Source organism: Hypoxylon fragiforme, assembly GCF_022984875.1.
Source record: "Hypoxylon fragiforme strain CBS 206.31 chromosome Unknown GGS25scaffold_6, whole genome shotgun sequence".
Taxonomy (NCBI): Eukaryota; Fungi; Ascomycota; class Sordariomycetes; order Xylariales; family Hypoxylaceae; genus Hypoxylon; species Hypoxylon fragiforme.
Window position 1 is genome coordinate 27,956 of NW_026054761.1, and position 16,962 is coordinate 44,917.

The window sequence follows — 16,962 nt, forward strand, 5'->3', positions numbered from 1 at the left end:
GTGCGAAAGGTTATCGTAAGCCTTCCTCCAGCGCAAAAGTTATTGCGATAAATTCTGAAACGACATTACTGACTCTAGCTGGCTTACACGTCAGCTCAGCTCAATGGTCGAAATCCCCATTTCACATGCCCCAGTCCATGCCCTATCGTCAAGCGATCCGAAGAATTGGGTTGCCTAGTGGACCTGAAATGGCGCAGCAAATCCTTCCAGTCTTAAAAGTCTGGTTTATTACAGATCCTTCCTGAGCAATGAGTATGCTATCAAGGGGAATCAAAATTCCGGACCTGAGCTGTAAGCGATACTATTCTTAGCAGGAATCAGCCGCAAGAATATTCTATTCCATTAGGCGAGGCGACTTTGAACTGATTTTCAAAAATCGTCAGTTTATCGTTCGTTCGTCGACCTGGCTTCATTGGTGTGCTACCGGTAGCTACCTACGAAAGTAGGTATACATATTACGATGTTCGCTATCTATTCAGTAAGTACTAATCAACGAAACATAGATACCTGCCTCCTATCTAATATACTTCTTCTGCCTCTTTATCAGCTATTTTCTCAGTTGAATCCACAATTTCATCATCGTCCTATTCGGTGTCATTATCAACATCTTTGCCATGACTAGCAACCACAGCAACAACACCACCACCAACGGTGATGCAGCTCCCCTTGAGGTAGCCATCGTGGGGGGTGGTATAGTCGGTGTCATGACGGCAGTGGGTCTTCATCGTCGAGGCATCAAGGCTACTATCTACGAGCGTGCGTCGACCTGGACCGAGGTCAGCGCCGGGTTCGCGTTTACTGAGGCAGCCCGGGGTTGGATGAACCAGCTAAGCCCTGATCTCCTGGAGATCCTAGGCCGTATCAGCCAAAAAACAGACGCCGATTCTAGCAACAGCTACTGGGACGGCTACACCCCGCGAACCCGAGAGGATGCCGAGGATGAGTCTAAGGCTCTGCTTTTCCGAACTCCAAACAACAAGCTCTGTTTCTGGGGCTGTGTGCGCTCGCAGTTCCTCAAGGAGATGGCGGCCCTACTACCCGAAAATTCCGCCTTTTTCGGGAAGCAGCTTCTGACTTACGACGACAATGAAGAGAACGGCAAGGTCGTCCTTCACTTTGAAGACGGAACTTCGGCCACGGCTGACGTTGTGCTCGGCTGCGATGGCGTCCACTCCAGCACCCGCAAAACTATGTTTGGCCCCGACCATCCAGCCAGCCGTCCGGGCTACACGCACAATGTTACCTACCGCACCATGGTTCCTATCGACGTCGGTGTTGCCGCCATGGGCGAGAAGACTGCTCAGGGTGGATGCATGCACTGCGGTCCGAATGCATGCCTTTTAACATATCCCGTTCGTAGCCATCTCATCCCATTCACTATGCGCGCTGCACTAGTTTGCTAATGATGATACACTTTAAAACAGGTCAACAGCGGAAAAACGCTAAACATTGCCATTTTCGCCTACGACGCCAAGGACTTCCCCAACCCCAACCGGATGACCGTGCAGGCGGACCGCAGCGAGATCGAGGAGATCTTCCGGGATTGGTGCCCTCACGCGGCAGACGTGTGGAAGTACTACCCGGAGAAGATGACCAAGTGGGGAATCTACGACATGACGGACAACCCGCCGCCAACCTACGCGAAAGGCCGTGTCTGCATCGTCGGTGACGCCGCCCACGCCAGCACCCCATTCCTTGGCATCGGCGCCTGCACCGGCGTCGAGGACGCCCTCGTCGTCAACAAGGTTCTCGAGTCCGTGCACGCCCAGGCGAAGCGCGAGGGCGCTTCCGCTGATGCGGTTAAGGAAGCGTTACAGACGTATAGTCGCGCTAGGTTAGAGCGCGGCCAATGGGTCCCTCGTAACTCGGGACAGATCGGCCGCATGTACCAATGGAGAGATGGACGCGATCCCGAGGGCCTCAAGCTGAAGCTCGCGAGGGCTGCTCAGACGATCACGAGCTTTGATGTCTTGGCACCTTTGGCGGTCTGAAGGGGGGGGGAGGTTCGTTTCTAAGGATTGTGGATTGTTCTGGTTAGTATTGTGTTAGATAAGTATTTGTGGTTAGGGACATAGGCGGTCGGTTGTAAATTGCTGTTATGATAGAAATTGATAATTTCCTTACGGTACTTTAACCTGTACAGGTTTGTGAGAAAAATGAATACTGCCTAGTAGGTTTGTAGGCTGGATGGTTTAAGTCATCCATGGATGGTATAAATAGACATGGCCTATCTAAGTGGTAGAGAATCGGCTTGCGATATTACACTACGTGACTGGATAGCTTACCTAGATACTTACCTACCTAGGTAGGTGGTAAGTTTCAATTTAGGTAGGTAGTTACAGCTCATAAGAATCATAAAACACCTATCAAATTTTACTCCTACACTAATGGGCGAATGATTGCTCTCCAAAATTTTTTTTTTTATTGTCTTTATTTTATATCAATACATCTGTCAACAACCAACCTGACTTAAGCTAGTTATTTAAGACAGTCGGGCCATTAAAACATAGGTTCCAAGGTTTCTTACGCCCGTTGGATATTCGCTGAGTTAGTTGACCACAAGTTTCAGCAGTGATGAAGCAGCTCATCAATTCCATCACTAGAAATGCAGCTACCTATCACATATATCAAAGAACGAAGTTACAGTGAATGCCTTCGCAACTTTATAAACTTGAGCAGCGTTTAGGTAGTAAACTTAGGGACCTAACCTGAACTAAACCCAAGTGATAACTGCAAAATCCGTGCCTCCAATCTCCCAATTTAATACCCATTTCAGCGCCAATAGTCCCATGTGTGTTTTACGCACCCTTCATGACGGCGCGATCACCCTCAGACCAGACATGGTTCGACTCCATGTCCTTGAGGCGCCAGACACCGTCAGCCTTGACGGCAGAGCAGAGGTAGTGGGCGCCGGTGGTGTACTTGTTGGGACCGGGCTCGTTGCCCTTGCCAGAGCGGCAGTGGACGGCCTGGGCAACGAAGGTGACGCGCGCGGTGGTGGGCGTGTCAACGCTGACGCGCATGTTGGTCAGGTAGTGGACCGTGTCGAGCTTGGTGCCCACGTGGTCGAACACGTTGGCCTTCAGCTCGTCCGCGCTGTTGTTCGTCTTGTTCGCAATGAAGGTGTGGATGTCCGGCGTCACGACGGAGCGCAGCAGCTGCTCGTCACCGTGGTCGAGGGCCGCGAAGGATGCGTAGCAGATGTCGGCGACGGCCTCGCGGTCGCTGAGGGGCTCGCCGGCGAGCTTGGCGGGGAGGGCTGTGACGGTCATGGTTGCGGTGTTTTCGTGGATATGGATGGTTGTTTCAAGTATTTAGATGGTACTTTTGTCGGCTGAACTTGGAATGCTGTGAAAATACAGGTCGATGACATGTCTCTTTATATGTCTACTTGTCTATCTACTTTTCGATGATCTTACAGCTGAAACCATCCATTTGTCTCCTGATGTCAAGTGTACCATCACCGAAAGCTGTCATGATACTAACATAGTAGGAATGCTTACCTCAAGACCGCCGGCTCATCAAGTTCATCCGAACACTCATGTATGCGTGCGGCTTGTATGTGGCGTGTATATGATCCCGCTTCCGCCAGGACCGAGTTGAGCAGGTTGCAGCCGAAAGTATGGAAATTCTTTTATGCTGTAGGATTTGGCCGCGACCTTCGCGCCTGTTTGTGCCTGACATGCTTACTTATATGTGGTTTAGGTAGCCCCCCCACGCGCCACATAGGCGAATAGTACATCCGAAAAAGTGATATTACCTATTTCGGTAACTTTTCTTACAATGAGAAGATTTGATTGGATGCATCAGTCCACTTTCTTTTTTACGCTGGAATGGCGCTTGGAGTGATAATCACAGGGATTGATACAGGGATCACGATAGGGATGGTTGCCTATGGGATAGATAGCTCTGGAGGATTCATTGTTGCACCGTTAGTTCTTACAATTCTTAGACTGGTCTTGTTACACAACATCGCTTTCAGGCAAGCTCGGTCAGCCGGGACAAATCCGAGGCGACCATTTGTATATTTATATTATATTTATATACGATCTTATCTCCGGCCCGAGTGCAACAGTCATGACGGTTGTGAGCCAACACTGATTCGGGGTTCCGAGCTACCGTTCCGAGGGCGCGGTAACGTTTGTGCGAATGATACCTGATACTACCTAGTACCTAACAGGTGCCTGGCGTAGCACCCATAATTGGTACCTAAACAACAAAATCACAATTGCCTATGTTCAAGGTTTTCTTATGTTTTCCTTTATATATCGTTCTAATCCTCCTTCCTTTTTCCTTCCACCCTACCCCTCCACACAAATACAAACTCAACTTGTAAATGTCAATTTCACAATTAGCCAAATCCTCCTTATCCAACATGTCTATCCTTCTCACTGGTGGCAGCGGCAAGACCGCCCCCCGCGTTGCGGCATTGCTCGCCGCTGACAAGAGACCTTATCTCCTAGGCTCCCGTCAAGGCCCTAGTGCTGCGTCAAATGGCCACCCCACCGTCAAATTTGACATGGGTGATGAGTCGACCTGGACCAAGCCATTTGAGACCACACCGATCAAGGCCGTCTACATGATGGAGCCCCGGATTGCCACGCCTTGGATTCCCATGAACAAGTTTGTGGATCTTGCCAAGACCAAAGGTGTCAGTCGTTTCGTTCTATGCGCCGGTAACTCGGCCCAAATTGGCAAGGACGGTATGGGCAGAGTTTGGGAGCATCTGATCGAGTCTGGTGTTGACTACTGCGTGCTTCGCCCGTCTTGGTTTATGGGTACGTTAGGCCTAGCTCGTTGACCTTGATCGGTTCAGATTCAATGTTTATTTCGTCGCTAATATCTCTCACTTCACATAGAGAACTTGATTGAAGATGGACTGAAGTTCACCATCGGCAAGATGGGCAAGATTTTCACCGCTGCTCAAGATGGAGAGATCCCCTTTATTAGCGCAGATGATATTGCCGAGGTGGCCTATCACGCCCTGACGGATGAGAAGTCGTATAACTCTGACCTCAGCATCCTCGGGCCTCAGAACTTGACTTACGATCAGGTGCGATCACCCCTCATATTCATTTCTGTGTGAATGAAAGTCACCTAGTTCACCAATTACTAACATATAATGCATTCACAGATTGCCGAGATCCTTACTAAAGTTCTCGGACGCAAGATTGAGCACGTCAAGCAAGATGAAGCGGGCCGTATTGCGGGCCTGGTCCAGCACAACCTATCAGAGTACTTTGCCCGATTCCTGACTAACCTAGAGCTCTTGGCCTCCAAGAACTTCGAGAAGGGGACGTCGGATGCCGTCGAGAGGGTGACAGGACACCCGCCCCTAAGCTTCGAGCAGTTCGCCGAGAAGAACAAGGCGGCCTGGTCGTAGAGCACCCATTTTTTCTCGGTAATTGAAATATTGTTTTGGCAAAGGCAAAGTGTACCTAAAAGTTGAATAACGGATACTCCCACTCCCATAGACTCATGAAATGAAATAAATATACCTATCACCTTCACTCCGCTCTTCGAATCGTAAATCTGGCAATGCAAGCAGATAAGTAATCCTAACCCTAGCCCTATTGTGGTTAACCTTCTACTAGAGGATGTGTCAGACTATACCGCTACACGAAAAGGTGAATGATTGGTCTCTCATTCAATTGTCTTTGGTTTAGGTACCCTGTTATTAGTGTGTCTGACAGGATGTTACGGAAGGATTTCAGCTGCTGCCTGCCAAGCTTATATCCCTACTATAGGTAGTATACACTAATTCCGCCTTCACCTACCGTTATATCTAAGATTTTACGGCTTACACACTCGGGAAGGAACCAGTAATAAGCTCGGCAGGCGGATGCAGCCGTATCACTATCGTCTGACGAGCAACCGCTCAGCCAAAAGCTTAAACAATGCGAGTACCGCGCTTGGCATACTTACTCCCTTCAATATCAGACTAGAAAAAAATGGGCAGCAAAGATTTTTTTTTGAGTAAAAACATGAAGGTGGGAATACAAACTCATGTGATGTCAAAATGTCTGACAAAGCTTTTTAATGTTACAAGTTGATATTGCATCTAGGTACTAAGTTCAAACTAGAATATGTGACTATTATTACAGCCAACAGGGAATAAACCCATGAGAATTGAATACGATACGCAAAAAGCAAACGAAAAAAGGGGGATGCATCATGCTCAACTCCGGTCCTAGTACATGCCCAATACCCATGTATGTAAAACCTTCTAACCATCCCCTGCCCATCCCCTCAAACCAATCATTTAGTCATAGCAGGCACCAACACAGAGTTGGTATAGTTCCACAGGCCGGCCGAGTGATCGGAGATCCAGGCAGAGCCAGTGTACCAGGTGTTCTTGTACCCTTGCAGCTTGAACAGGTCCGTGTAAAAGCCCTTCTTAATCTCATCGGCCGAGACGCCCACTCCCGAAGGGCCGGCGTTGGAGTAGGCAATGATCTGCGGGTTAGACCCGGGGGCCAGCGTCTTGAAGTCCTTGATGATGTTCGCCTTGACCGTCTCGTCGGGCAGGGTGTTGACGCAGCTGTACCAGGCCCAGTACGTGTCCACGTCCTTGGTCGCCCAGATAAACTGCAACACCGGCAGTGTGGGGACGTTGTAGGTGTTGCCCGCGTCGGGCTTGGCGTTGTAGTAGCGGAAGCCCTCCTCGAGGCCGGTGTTGTTAAGTAGAACGGTGTAGAACGCCTTGTTCTGGAACTTGGAAAAAATGCCTGATTCGCGCGAGTCGAGTCCCAGTGGCTTCAGATTGTCGACCTTCGGGGGCGCGGTAACCAGCAACTTGTTCGCCTTGATGAGTTTCTTCCCCTTGGGTGTGTTGACCACAAGGCTGACCCCAGAGTTGGATCGGGTGGCACTGCTGACGGTGGAGCTGACCAAGGCATCGGACCCGAGAAAATCCTGAGCCTTCTGGAAGACTGATTGGGCGTCATATGATGCCGGGGCTAGGACGGCACCGTTGATGATGCCTTGGACGTAAGGAATGTCGGCAACCTTCAAGATGTACAGCGCCGGTTGTTCAAAAACATTGCCGTTGGAAGTGGCGAACTGAGCGAGAGTATACGCGACACTCTGGATCTTGTACTTCTCGACGAACTGGCCAAATGGCAGCAGCAAGTCATCCGGAATCGGGTTGGGCAAGTGCGCAAAGTCTTCCAAGTATGGGAACTTGGCAAGCACTTGGAGGTATGCACCGAAGTCAGGGTGAGGGAGTGTTCCATCCGCTAGCTCCTTGCCGGTGCTGAAGTCAGCGTACTTATCGCCTGTACCCGGCTGCTGGTACTGCACCATGGGAATGTTGAATCGAGAGAACCAGTCGGTGACGGCGGTGCTGTTTTGGAAGTTGGAAGGGCCATAGTTGACGCGTACCCCTGAAGAGGTGGTAAACGTCTTCACGTGGCCTCCTAGTTGTGCTTGAGGCTCAATGACGACGACAGTCTTGCCGGCATCCTTGAATTTGATAGCCGCGTGTGTACCTGAAGAGCCACCACCAATGATAGCAATGTCTCGCTGTATAGTGTCGGCAGCTGAAAAGGATGACGTATCCGGTGAGGCGCCGAGGCCGTAAGAGGCCAAGGAGATAAGACTGCCAAGCAAGAAATTCGCTCTCATCATGATGAACACAGTTGAGAAGGTGTGTTTGTATATCCCTCGGATTAAACGGATAAAAAGAGACTTAAAAAGAGAAGCAGCTGGACCAAACGAATGGATAAGTTTTCCCTATCGGCCTTGATGAGTTCTACAGTTTCGAGCTATGATCTACGGACCTGCATATGGTTATAAGTTCCATCAGTTAAATACCATCGAGACGACCCGTGTAAGTGGGCTGTGGAATTCTAGGCAGGGCTGGAAGGATTCTCCCCCCCGCCAGGACGTTGAACCCACAATCCTCCAGCTGTTACTGTTGGTTCCAGCTGAGCGAAAGTTATGGTACAGGCTACAGCGCACTGCATTCAGCTCGCGCATGTAAGATCAATACTAAAAATACTCCTAAAATAATGGTATTAAATTAATCAATCAGAGCGGAAGGATCTCTCAGCCTCCTTCGAATACTCCTACCTACGTACTGTATGTAATTATGTATAATTCTTTGCCCGGAATCACACCATATACTATTCCAATTAGGACTACGCCTCTGGGTTCGCTTCTAAGACGCTCCTGGTAAGGTGCTAAACTGAACTTCACTCCGGACAACATTTCCCACGCGGACATACTATTGTGCGCGGCAATACTTTATTTACATAATAAACATAGCACAGTCAGCCGCTCAATCCTCCATCACATGCTTACAGCTATCTATCGTGAGTTATGCGGTAAATTGATAAGTCGTTCAGGAACGGAGTGCTGACAATGCCGGCCCCTAGTCGGCATCGTAGAATTGATTGTGAGAATTGACTGCCTCAAGGTGGCGGCGTACTGTATATACTAAGATAGATAGTGACTTAGAGGATGGCCATATATACACTAGGCAGTAGCAAATTCATCATTGTGGTGTTTTGAGATTCGTCTGAATAAGAAAAGCCTCTCAACGATTCTTTATAGTTGGGTTGGTAACATAAACATCTAGCCCCTGAGATACGCAGTCTACTCACCTACTTCAACTAAAGAAAAGGCATCCTAAATAGACCACTGGTTCAAATAAATGCCAACCAGTTTCTTCTTCGATCTAACCCCCTGAGCCTTAAGCACAATTTAGTCCACTTCATCTTCATTCTTTTTACCATCATCATCATTGACATCATCACTGTGGGGGAGCGCATAGCCTTGACCAGACACCACATTATATCCACACAATACACACTATATCCAACCCAGAACACACAATGGACGCAGACAACAGCGAGTGGGCAAGTGAGCCCATTGCCATCATTGGCATGAGCTGCAAGTTTGCCGGTGGTGTCAGCGACCCCGACAAGCTCTGGGACCTTATGGCCTCAGGGAAGACTGGGTGGAGCGAGATCCCGGTAGATCGGTATGACCTGAAAGGAGTCTATCACCATAACCACGAAAAAACCAGCACGGTAAGTGATATCCTCCCGCGCATTGGCGTACGCATTCTTGGCGCAGAAAGGTACTAACTAAGTGATAACCGTGCTCAGACACATGTCAAGGGTGGGCACTTCCTTGATGAGGACGTGGCGGCTTTTGATGCGGCGTTCTTCAATTACTCGGCAGAGATGGCGCAGGCGATCGACCCGCAGTTTCGGTTGCAGCTCGAGTCTACCTATGAAGCGCTCGAAAATGGTGGGTTATGCTTACTACTGCCTCATCCCCCCCTCCTCCTCCTGTGGTCAGCTCTTCAAATAAAAAGAAAGAAAGAAAAAACTAACCTTAATCGTAGCGGGTCTGCCTCTCTCGCAGGTAACAGGATCCCAGACGTCCGTGTTTGCCGGTGTCTTCACGCATGACTACCAGGAGGGCATAATACGCGATGAGGATAGGCTGCCACGGTTCAACGTGGTGGGTACCTGGAGCCCCATGTCGTCCAACCGCATCTCGCACTTTTTTGACTTCCGAGGCGCGAGTATGACTCTGGAGACGGGATGTTCGACAACCTTGGTGGCCCTGCACCAGGCGATACAGACCTTGCGTAACCGCGAAGCCGATATGTCCATCGTTACCGGCTCCAACGTGATGCTGAACCCGGACACCTTCAAGGCGATCGGATCACTGGGCATGTTGTCTCCCGATGGCAGATCATACGCATTCGATTCACGCGCCAACGGGTATGGCCGTGGCGAAGGTGTGGCCGCCCTGGTCATAAAGCGGTTATCCGACGCGCTAGCCGACAACGACCCAATTCGGGCCGTCATCCGTGAGACCGCGCTGAACCAGGACGGTAAGACAGACACCATCACGACCCCATCAGGCGCCGCCCAGGTCGAACTTATGCGCGAATGCTACCGCCGCGCGGGCCTCGACCCCCGCGGTACTCAGTACTTCGAGGCCCACGGCACCGGAACTCCGGCCGGTGATCCCATCGAGGCCGGGGCCATGGCTGCCATTTTCAGTCAAGGTGAGGGCCGTGAAAACGAGGCGAATTACTTGCGCATAGGCTCCGTCAAGACGAACATCGGTCACACCGAAGCCGCATCGGGTCTCGCCGCCATGATCAAGGGTGTCTTGTGCCTTGAAAAGGGGCTGATCCCACCCACCGTGAACTATGAGACGCCCAACCCTAAGCTCAAGCTGAAGGACTGGCGGCTCAAGGTGGCGACTGAGATGGAGGCATGGCCTGAGAGTCTGGTTGATGGCCCTCGTCGCTTGTCCGTCAACAACTTCGGCTACGGAGGGTCGAACGCTCACGTCATCTTGGAGAGCGCTGACCCGTGGACCTCCACGGCAGATCTAGATGTAGTTACCAACGGCAACGGGTATTCGAATGGCAACGGGTACACTAACGGTAACGGCTATACCAATGGCCACCATCATACAAACGATACAACCGACAACGCCAAAGTATTGATCCTCAGCGCGCGCGACGAGCGGGGCTGCCAGCAAATGGTCTCGGACCTCCAGGCGTATCTAGAGAAGCATAAGTCGCTCAACTACGAGGCCTCGGAGCAATTACTGCGCAATCTCAGCTACACGCTGGGCGAACGCCGAACGCTATTCCAGTGGGTGGCAGCCCACCAGGTCCGTCTCGAGAAGGACGGCACGTTGGAGACCGCCATCCAAGCCCTCGCCACCCCTCGCTTCAAGCCCGTTCGGCGATCTGCAGATCGTCCGCGCATCGGAATGGTCTTCACGGGCCAGGGTGCGCAGTGGTACGCCATGGGCCGCGAGCTGCTGACGTCGTACTCGGTCTTCCGCCGGTCGATCGAGGCGGCGGAGGCGCATCTAAACGCCCTCGGTGCCGACTGGTCGCTCCTCGAGGAGCTGCAGCGTGACCGCAAGACCACCCGAGTCCACTCCACTGAGATTAGCATCCCTGTGTGCGTGGCGGTGCAGATCGGCTTGGTCAGCTTACTAGAATCGTGGGGTATCACCCCCACGGCTGTTACGAGTCACTCTTCAGGTGAGATCTCGGCTGCCTTTGCCGTAGGCGCCCTCACGCATCGCCAAGCCATGGCCACGGCTTACTACCGTGCCGTGTTGGCAGCAGACGAGTCTCTCCGCCCAGCCGGCGCCGCCAAGGGTTCCATGGCTGCAGTTGGCCTAGGTGTGCAAGAAGTGCAAGTCTACCTCAATAAGCTGAAGAAGGAGAACGGCAAAGCCGTCGTCGCCTGCGTGAACAGCCCTCAGAGTGTTACCATATCTGGTGACGCGCCTGCCGTCGAAGAGCTCGAGGAATTGTGCAAGGAGGATGGCGTGTTTGCGCGTCGTCTAAAGGTCCAGCAGGCCTACCATTCGCACCACATGGATCCGTTTGCGGATGCCTACCGGGAGCGTCTTCGGGTTGAGATGGCACGCGACATCGCACAAGACGGTAAGCGGCATCTGCAGGCAGCCGAGACAGAAACCAAGGTGATCTTCTCGTCCGCCGTGACAGGTGGCCGTATCACCGACATGAAGCAAATCGCCAACCCCGACCACTGGGTCGGCAGTCTGGTGCAGCCGGTCGAGTTCGTGGACTCCTTCATTGACATGGTGCTAGGCGATCTAGATGACCCTACCGGTAGAAGTGTGGACGTGTTGCTCGAGGTTGGCCCACACACGGCCCTTGGCGGGCCTATCCGCGAGATCCTGTCGCTGCCCGAGTTCGAGGGACTCGAGCTGCCGTACTGGGGTGCCTTGGTACGCGACGAGCATGCCGGCGACAGCATCCGATCGGCCGCCATCAACCTCTTCCGCGAGGGACACCCTCTCGTCATGAGCGAGATCAATTTCCCCGAGCCCGCATACGATGACGAGGGGCCCCGCGTCTTGACGGACTTGCCGTCATACCCCTGGAACCACTCGATGCGTCACTGGCAAGAGGCCAGAGTCAACAAGGCGATCCGCGAGCGCAGTCAGCCACCTCACGAGCTCCTCGGTATGCCCGTTCCCGGCACAGATCCCGGTGTAAACGTATGGCGCCGTGTACTACGCCTTGCCGAAACCCCCTGGATCCGCGATCACATGGTGCAGGGAAGTATCGTATACCCGGGTGCCGGCTACATCTGCCTCGCGATTGAGGCTGCAAGACAGTTGGAGGAGCAGGCAAACGCCGCAGGGAAGAACAAGCCTGCTACGGGATTCCGTCTACGTGACGTCAACTTCCTATTCGCCCTGGTAGTCCCCGAGAACGCTGACGGCGTCGAGATCCGGACTACGCTCCAGCCAGTCCCCGAGCGAGAAGTCGGCGCTCGTGGATGGTGGCGCTTCGAGGTATCATCTGTGACACTAGAGAACCGGTGGACGCTACACGCTCGCGGCATGATCACGCCGGAGCGAGAGGCGGAAGCTCCCGAGACGACGCGCCGCCCGCTATCCATCTACACACGCCAGAAGGACCCTCAGGAGTTGTTTGCCAATCTCCGAGCACGAGGGGTTGTCCACGGCCCCCTATTCCAGAATACGAGCAATATCATCCAGGACGGGCGTGAGCCGCGATCCTTATGCGACATCACGGTCCGACACGAAGCATCTTCTGACACTGATCCGAAAGTGGCAGCAGCGACTACGTTGCTTCACCCAATCACGCTCGATGCTGTTGTTGTAGCCTTTTATTCCACGCTACCCAGCGTCGGAGCCCTGCAGGAAGACCCCAAGGTACCGCGTTCTATCGCATCGATGTGGGTGTCTAACCAAATAAGCCGCGAGATCGGCCACACGCTGCGCTGCGACACGTCCCTGCTATACGATGACTCCCAAAGCGGGCGTGTAGACGTGACTGTTTTGGACAGCGAGACAAACGCCCCGGTGCTGGAGATGAAAAGTCTCGAGTGCGCCTCTTTGGGACGTGGCAGTGGCGCCACAGCGCGACAGGACGCAGCCAACAAGGGCGCCGCCACCACCGCTGGCACCAGCAAGTGGGAGCTAGAGGTATGCAGCAAGCTTGAGTGGGGACCCGACCTGTCGCTCAGACAGGCCCTGGCTCTAGCACAGGTCAAGAAGCAGCTAGTTTCCGCCCCCGCTGAGTCCAACGCCGAAGCGGATATAGTGAAGAAGCTCTCCACGCTACTGCGCAAGGTCGTGCACAAGAACCCGGCTGCCCGTGTCCTCCAAATTGGCGCCGGAGCCGGGCCTCACGCCACACTTCAACTATTGACCGCACTTGGTACGCCCAAGACACCTTTGGTAGGTAGCTGGCACGTGACAGAGCCATCTTCCGAGGCATTGGAGGATGCGCGTACTCACCTTGCCGACTGGGCTGATCTGCTCGAGTTCGACCAACTCGACATTGAGCAGGGGCCTGCGAAGCAGAAGTTCACCCTAGGGAGTTACGATATCATCGTCGCGTCCCACGCCCTGCACGCAGCCGCCAATGTGGCCAGCGCCGTAACCAATGTGCACAGCTTGCTGAAGCCAGGTGGCACGTTGCTGTTCGTGGAGAATACCAAGAACCAAACCGCCAGCCCGGCCCTCACGACCTCTTTCTGGGACGGTGTGCTTCTCGACGCCGGGTTCAGCGGCGTCGACCTTGAGGTCCACGACTCACAGAGCGACGCTATCCACAGTAGCAGCATCTTCATGTCGACAGTGCCCCTCACCGATGCGCAGAAGCCCAACCTGAGCCGCGCCAACGCCCGCAACGGCATCGTCATCGTATCCAGCAGCCAAACCCCTCCCCCACCTGGCTTCGTCAACCTGCTGACCTGCCGCCTCGAACTTGAGACCATAACCGAGTCCGGCTCCGCGGCCTCGCCCGCGCCCGTGCACCTGACGCTCGAGGAAAGCAGCCTGGACCTGTACAAGAACAAGACCTGCATCTTCGTGGGCGAGATCGACTCGCCAATGCTGGCGGACCTGGACGCAGCGCGCATGGAAGGCTTACGCGCGATGGTGACTCAGTGCAGCGGGTTGCTGTGGGTGACGACTGGCGGGGCTGTGGACAGCGAGACGCCCGAACAGGCCGCCAGCCAGGGATTCCTGCGCGTGCTGCGCAATGAGTACATTGGGCGACGATACCTGTCGCTGGACCTGGACCCCGCGCGCGCGACGGAGAAGTGGTCACTGGGTGGTGAGACGAAGACGATTGACACCATCGTGCGGGTGCTCGAGGAAGGCTTCGGGCACGCTGATGACACTGAGAGTGGCCCGACTGACTTCGAGTACGCGGAGAGAGATGGTGTGCTGCTGATCCCACGTGTGTATAAGGATGAGCAGGGCAACGATGCGGTAGTCGGCTCGCTGGTGCCGAACTGGAGCGAGTTGCTACAAGGGAACCAGGATGACAGCATCCCCTTAGAGCCCCTATTTCAGGAGACTCGCCCCCTGAAGTTGGAGGTGGGTATCCCGGGATACCTAGACACACTAGCGTTCGCGGACGACGAGGAGAGCCAGTGGAAGCACGAGGTGCTGGCATCCGAGACGGTGGAGATCACTCCTCGAGCATACGGACTCGGCTCGCGCGATGTATCGGCGGCCATGGCCCAGCTCAAGGATCGATCCATGGGTCTCGAATGCTCAGGTGTCATTACACGCGTCGGGGCGGAAGCTAAGAAACATGGCTACCACGTTGGCGACCGTGTCATGGCAGTCTTGCCGAGCTCCTCTTTTGCCAGCCGCGCCTATGCCCCGTGGTACGGGGTTGTCAAGATTCCCAATGGCATGGACTTTGAGACTGCCGCTTCCATTCCCCTAGCCTTCACCGTGGCGTCCATTGCACTAGTTCACACCGCTCGCCTCGAGCCGGGACAGTCAGTGCTCATACATGCCGCTGCCGGTGCCATTGGACAGGCCGCTATCATGATCGCGAAGCAGTACCTGGGCGTGACCGAGATCTACGCCACAGCAGGGTCTCCAGAGAAGCGTCAGCTGCTCCAGCGCGAGTACGGCATCCCCGCCGACCACATCTTCAACAGCCGCGACGCCTCGTTCACTCCAGCCGTTCTAGCCGCCACTAAGGGGCGCGGGGTCGATGTCGTGCTCAACTCTCTGCCTGGTCCGCTGCTGCAGGCCAGCCTCAGTGCGATTGCACCGCTGGGCCATCTAATTGAGATCGGCAAGGGAGAGATCGAGGCTAACAGCCTGGTCGGACTGGAGTCCTTCTCCCGCGGTATCTCATTCACATCACTGGACGTGCCGACGCTTTTGCGTCACCGCGGACCTCACGTTCAACGCTCACTGGTCGAGATCGTCCGTCTCTTCAACGACAGTACCCTGAAGCCAGTTCACCCTGTCTCCGTATACCCCATGCAAGACGTCCAAGCAGCCTTCCGCTTCGTGCAGACAGGCGCTCAAACCGGCAAAGTCGTGCTATCCTCCAAGCCCGACGAACAGGCCAAGGTCGTCCCTCGACCAAAGGGTCTCACAAGCCGCGTACAACTACGCTCCGATGCCTCCTACCTCATCGTCGGCGGCGTTGGCGGCATCGGCCGGTCCGTCGCTTCCTGGCTGGTTGAGCATGGTGCCAAGAACCTGATCCTCCTATCCCGCAGCGCCGGCGACCTTGACCTTCCGAAGAACCAGCACACCGACGGCGCACTCTTCATTAACGAGCTGCGCGCAATTGGCGGGTGCCGCGTACAGCCTGTCAGTTGCGACGTGTCGCGTGCCTCAGACCTAGCCAAGGCCCTCGAGTCCTGCAAGGCGGCGGGACTACCTCCGGTCCGCGGCGTCGTGCAGGGCGCCATGCTTTTGCGTGACGCGGTCTTCGAGCAAATGTCACTCGCCGACTGGCGCAGCGGCTTACAGCCCAAGCTCGACGGAACACGGAACCTTCACTCTGCCTTCTCGCAACAAGGATCGCTCGACTTCTTCGTGATGCTATCATCAGTCTCCGGGATCGTGGGTATCACATCTCAAACCAACTATGCGGCCGGTGGGACGTACGAGGACGCGCTGGCGCGCTGGCGGCAGACACAGGGGCTGCCGGGCGTCACCATCGACCTCGGCCCTATCTCCGACATCGGGTACGTGTCCAAGTCGGCGAAGGTGGCCGACCGCCTGCGCAAGGATGGCGATTTCACCATGCTTGATGAGGACATCGTGCTCCGCGCCCTCAAGGCCGCTGTGACACACCCGCTCGGCGGCCGCGTCCAGCGCATCGTTGGTCTTAACTCCGGTCCTGGTCCCCAATGGGACGCTGATGGCCGCTCGCAGCTTGGAAGAGATGCCCGCTTCTTGCCACTGCGACACCGCAGCAAGGCAGCGGCTGGGGCTGGCGATGGCGATGACCGCGGTGGCATGTCGCTCGCTGCGCAGCTTGGGGACGCTGGTTCCGTGGAAGAGGGAGCGATACTCATCGGCGAGGCGATCGCCACTAAGCTAGCCGATATTTTCATGACGCCAGTAGGTGAGATCGATCTCAGCAAGCCGCCCGCACACTTTGGTGTGGATTCGCTGATCGCAGTCGAGCTGCGTAACATGCTGGTTCTTCAAGCAGCTGCGGATATTTCTATCTTTAATATTTTGCAGACCCCGTCGCTGGCCGCGCTAGCTACTACCGTGGCGGAAAAGAGCCGTCATCTTGTGGTGGCTGCTTAGACAGAGCTCTATGTCGGGTTGTATTGATTGGAATCATTGGATGGGTAGCTAGTAGTTACACTATAACCGGCGCTATTATTTTCTTACTTTTAATTTATGGGTCTATAGGTAGACTACCGGGGTAACCTTGTACGGGGATTTAGGTGTTAAAAGGGTATCATGTCTTATGGTTGACAGTTGTATGTATAGGTATTGTGGTATCTTGGACTTTTTACGTGGAGTGTAAGGTACTTGGGTAGATTTCCTTCATAGAATACATGTAACTAGCGGCTCAAGTTATATTTTATTATACTTCAAGTCTTTGACACATGCAGTTCTACATATTTACTTTGGTCAATCCGATGTCCTTCAGTGTGATACTACATCTAGATGCAC

The 16,962-nt window shown here is 54.0% G+C and overlaps 5 protein-coding genes across 5 annotated transcripts; 3 read left to right on the top strand and 2 right to left on the bottom strand.

The window, feature by feature from the left end:
- Positions 1 to 614: 614 nt before the first annotated feature.
- On the top strand, positions 615 to 1,991 carry GGS25DRAFT_522327 (putative salicylate hydroxylase; the record flags this gene model as incomplete). The annotated part of the gene is made up of 2 exons (XM_049264212.1): positions 615 to 1,352; positions 1,425 to 1,991. 2 exons carry the CDS (start codon positions 615 to 617, stop codon positions 1,989 to 1,991), a joined length of 1,305 nt encoding a protein of 434 aa, XP_049115206.1.
- Positions 1,992 to 2,438: 447 nt separating this feature from the next.
- Positions 2,439 to 3,655, bottom strand: GGS25DRAFT_493271 (uncharacterized protein). Its single transcript, XM_049261238.1, has one exon. It carries the CDS (start codon positions 3,270 to 3,272, stop codon positions 2,799 to 2,801), a length of 474 nt encoding a protein of 157 aa, XP_049115207.1. The 5' UTR covers positions 3,273 to 3,655; the 3' UTR covers positions 2,439 to 2,798.
- Positions 3,656 to 4,375: 720 nt separating this feature from the next.
- Positions 4,376 to 5,383, top strand: GGS25DRAFT_522329 (NAD(P)-binding protein; the record flags this gene model as incomplete). The annotated part of the gene is made up of 3 exons (XM_049264213.1): positions 4,376 to 4,778; positions 4,860 to 5,053; positions 5,135 to 5,383. The coding sequence occupies 3 exons, from the start codon at positions 4,376 to 4,378 to the stop codon at positions 5,381 to 5,383; spliced, it is 846 nt and encodes a 281-aa protein (XP_049115208.1).
- Positions 5,384 to 5,861: 478 nt separating this feature from the next.
- GGS25DRAFT_493274 (FAD/NAD(P)-binding domain-containing protein) lies at positions 5,862 to 7,972 on the bottom strand. Its single transcript, XM_049261239.1, has 2 exons — positions 6,299 to 7,972; positions 5,862 to 6,212 (listed from the first exon to the last, which is right to left on the bottom strand). Exons 1-2 carry the CDS (start codon positions 7,627 to 7,629, stop codon positions 6,191 to 6,193), a joined length of 1,353 nt encoding a protein of 450 aa, XP_049115209.1. The 5' UTR covers positions 7,630 to 7,972; the 3' UTR covers positions 5,862 to 6,190.
- A 444-nt stretch (positions 7,973 to 8,416) lies between these two features.
- Positions 8,417 to 16,900, top strand: GGS25DRAFT_493278 (polyketide synthase module). Its single transcript, XM_049261240.1, has 2 exons — positions 8,417 to 9,293; positions 9,345 to 16,900. The coding sequence occupies exons 1-2, from the start codon at positions 9,118 to 9,120 to the stop codon at positions 16,585 to 16,587; spliced, it is 7,419 nt and encodes a 2,472-aa protein (XP_049115210.1). The 5' UTR covers positions 8,417 to 9,117; the 3' UTR covers positions 16,588 to 16,900.
- Positions 16,901 to 16,962: the final 62 nt, after the last annotated feature.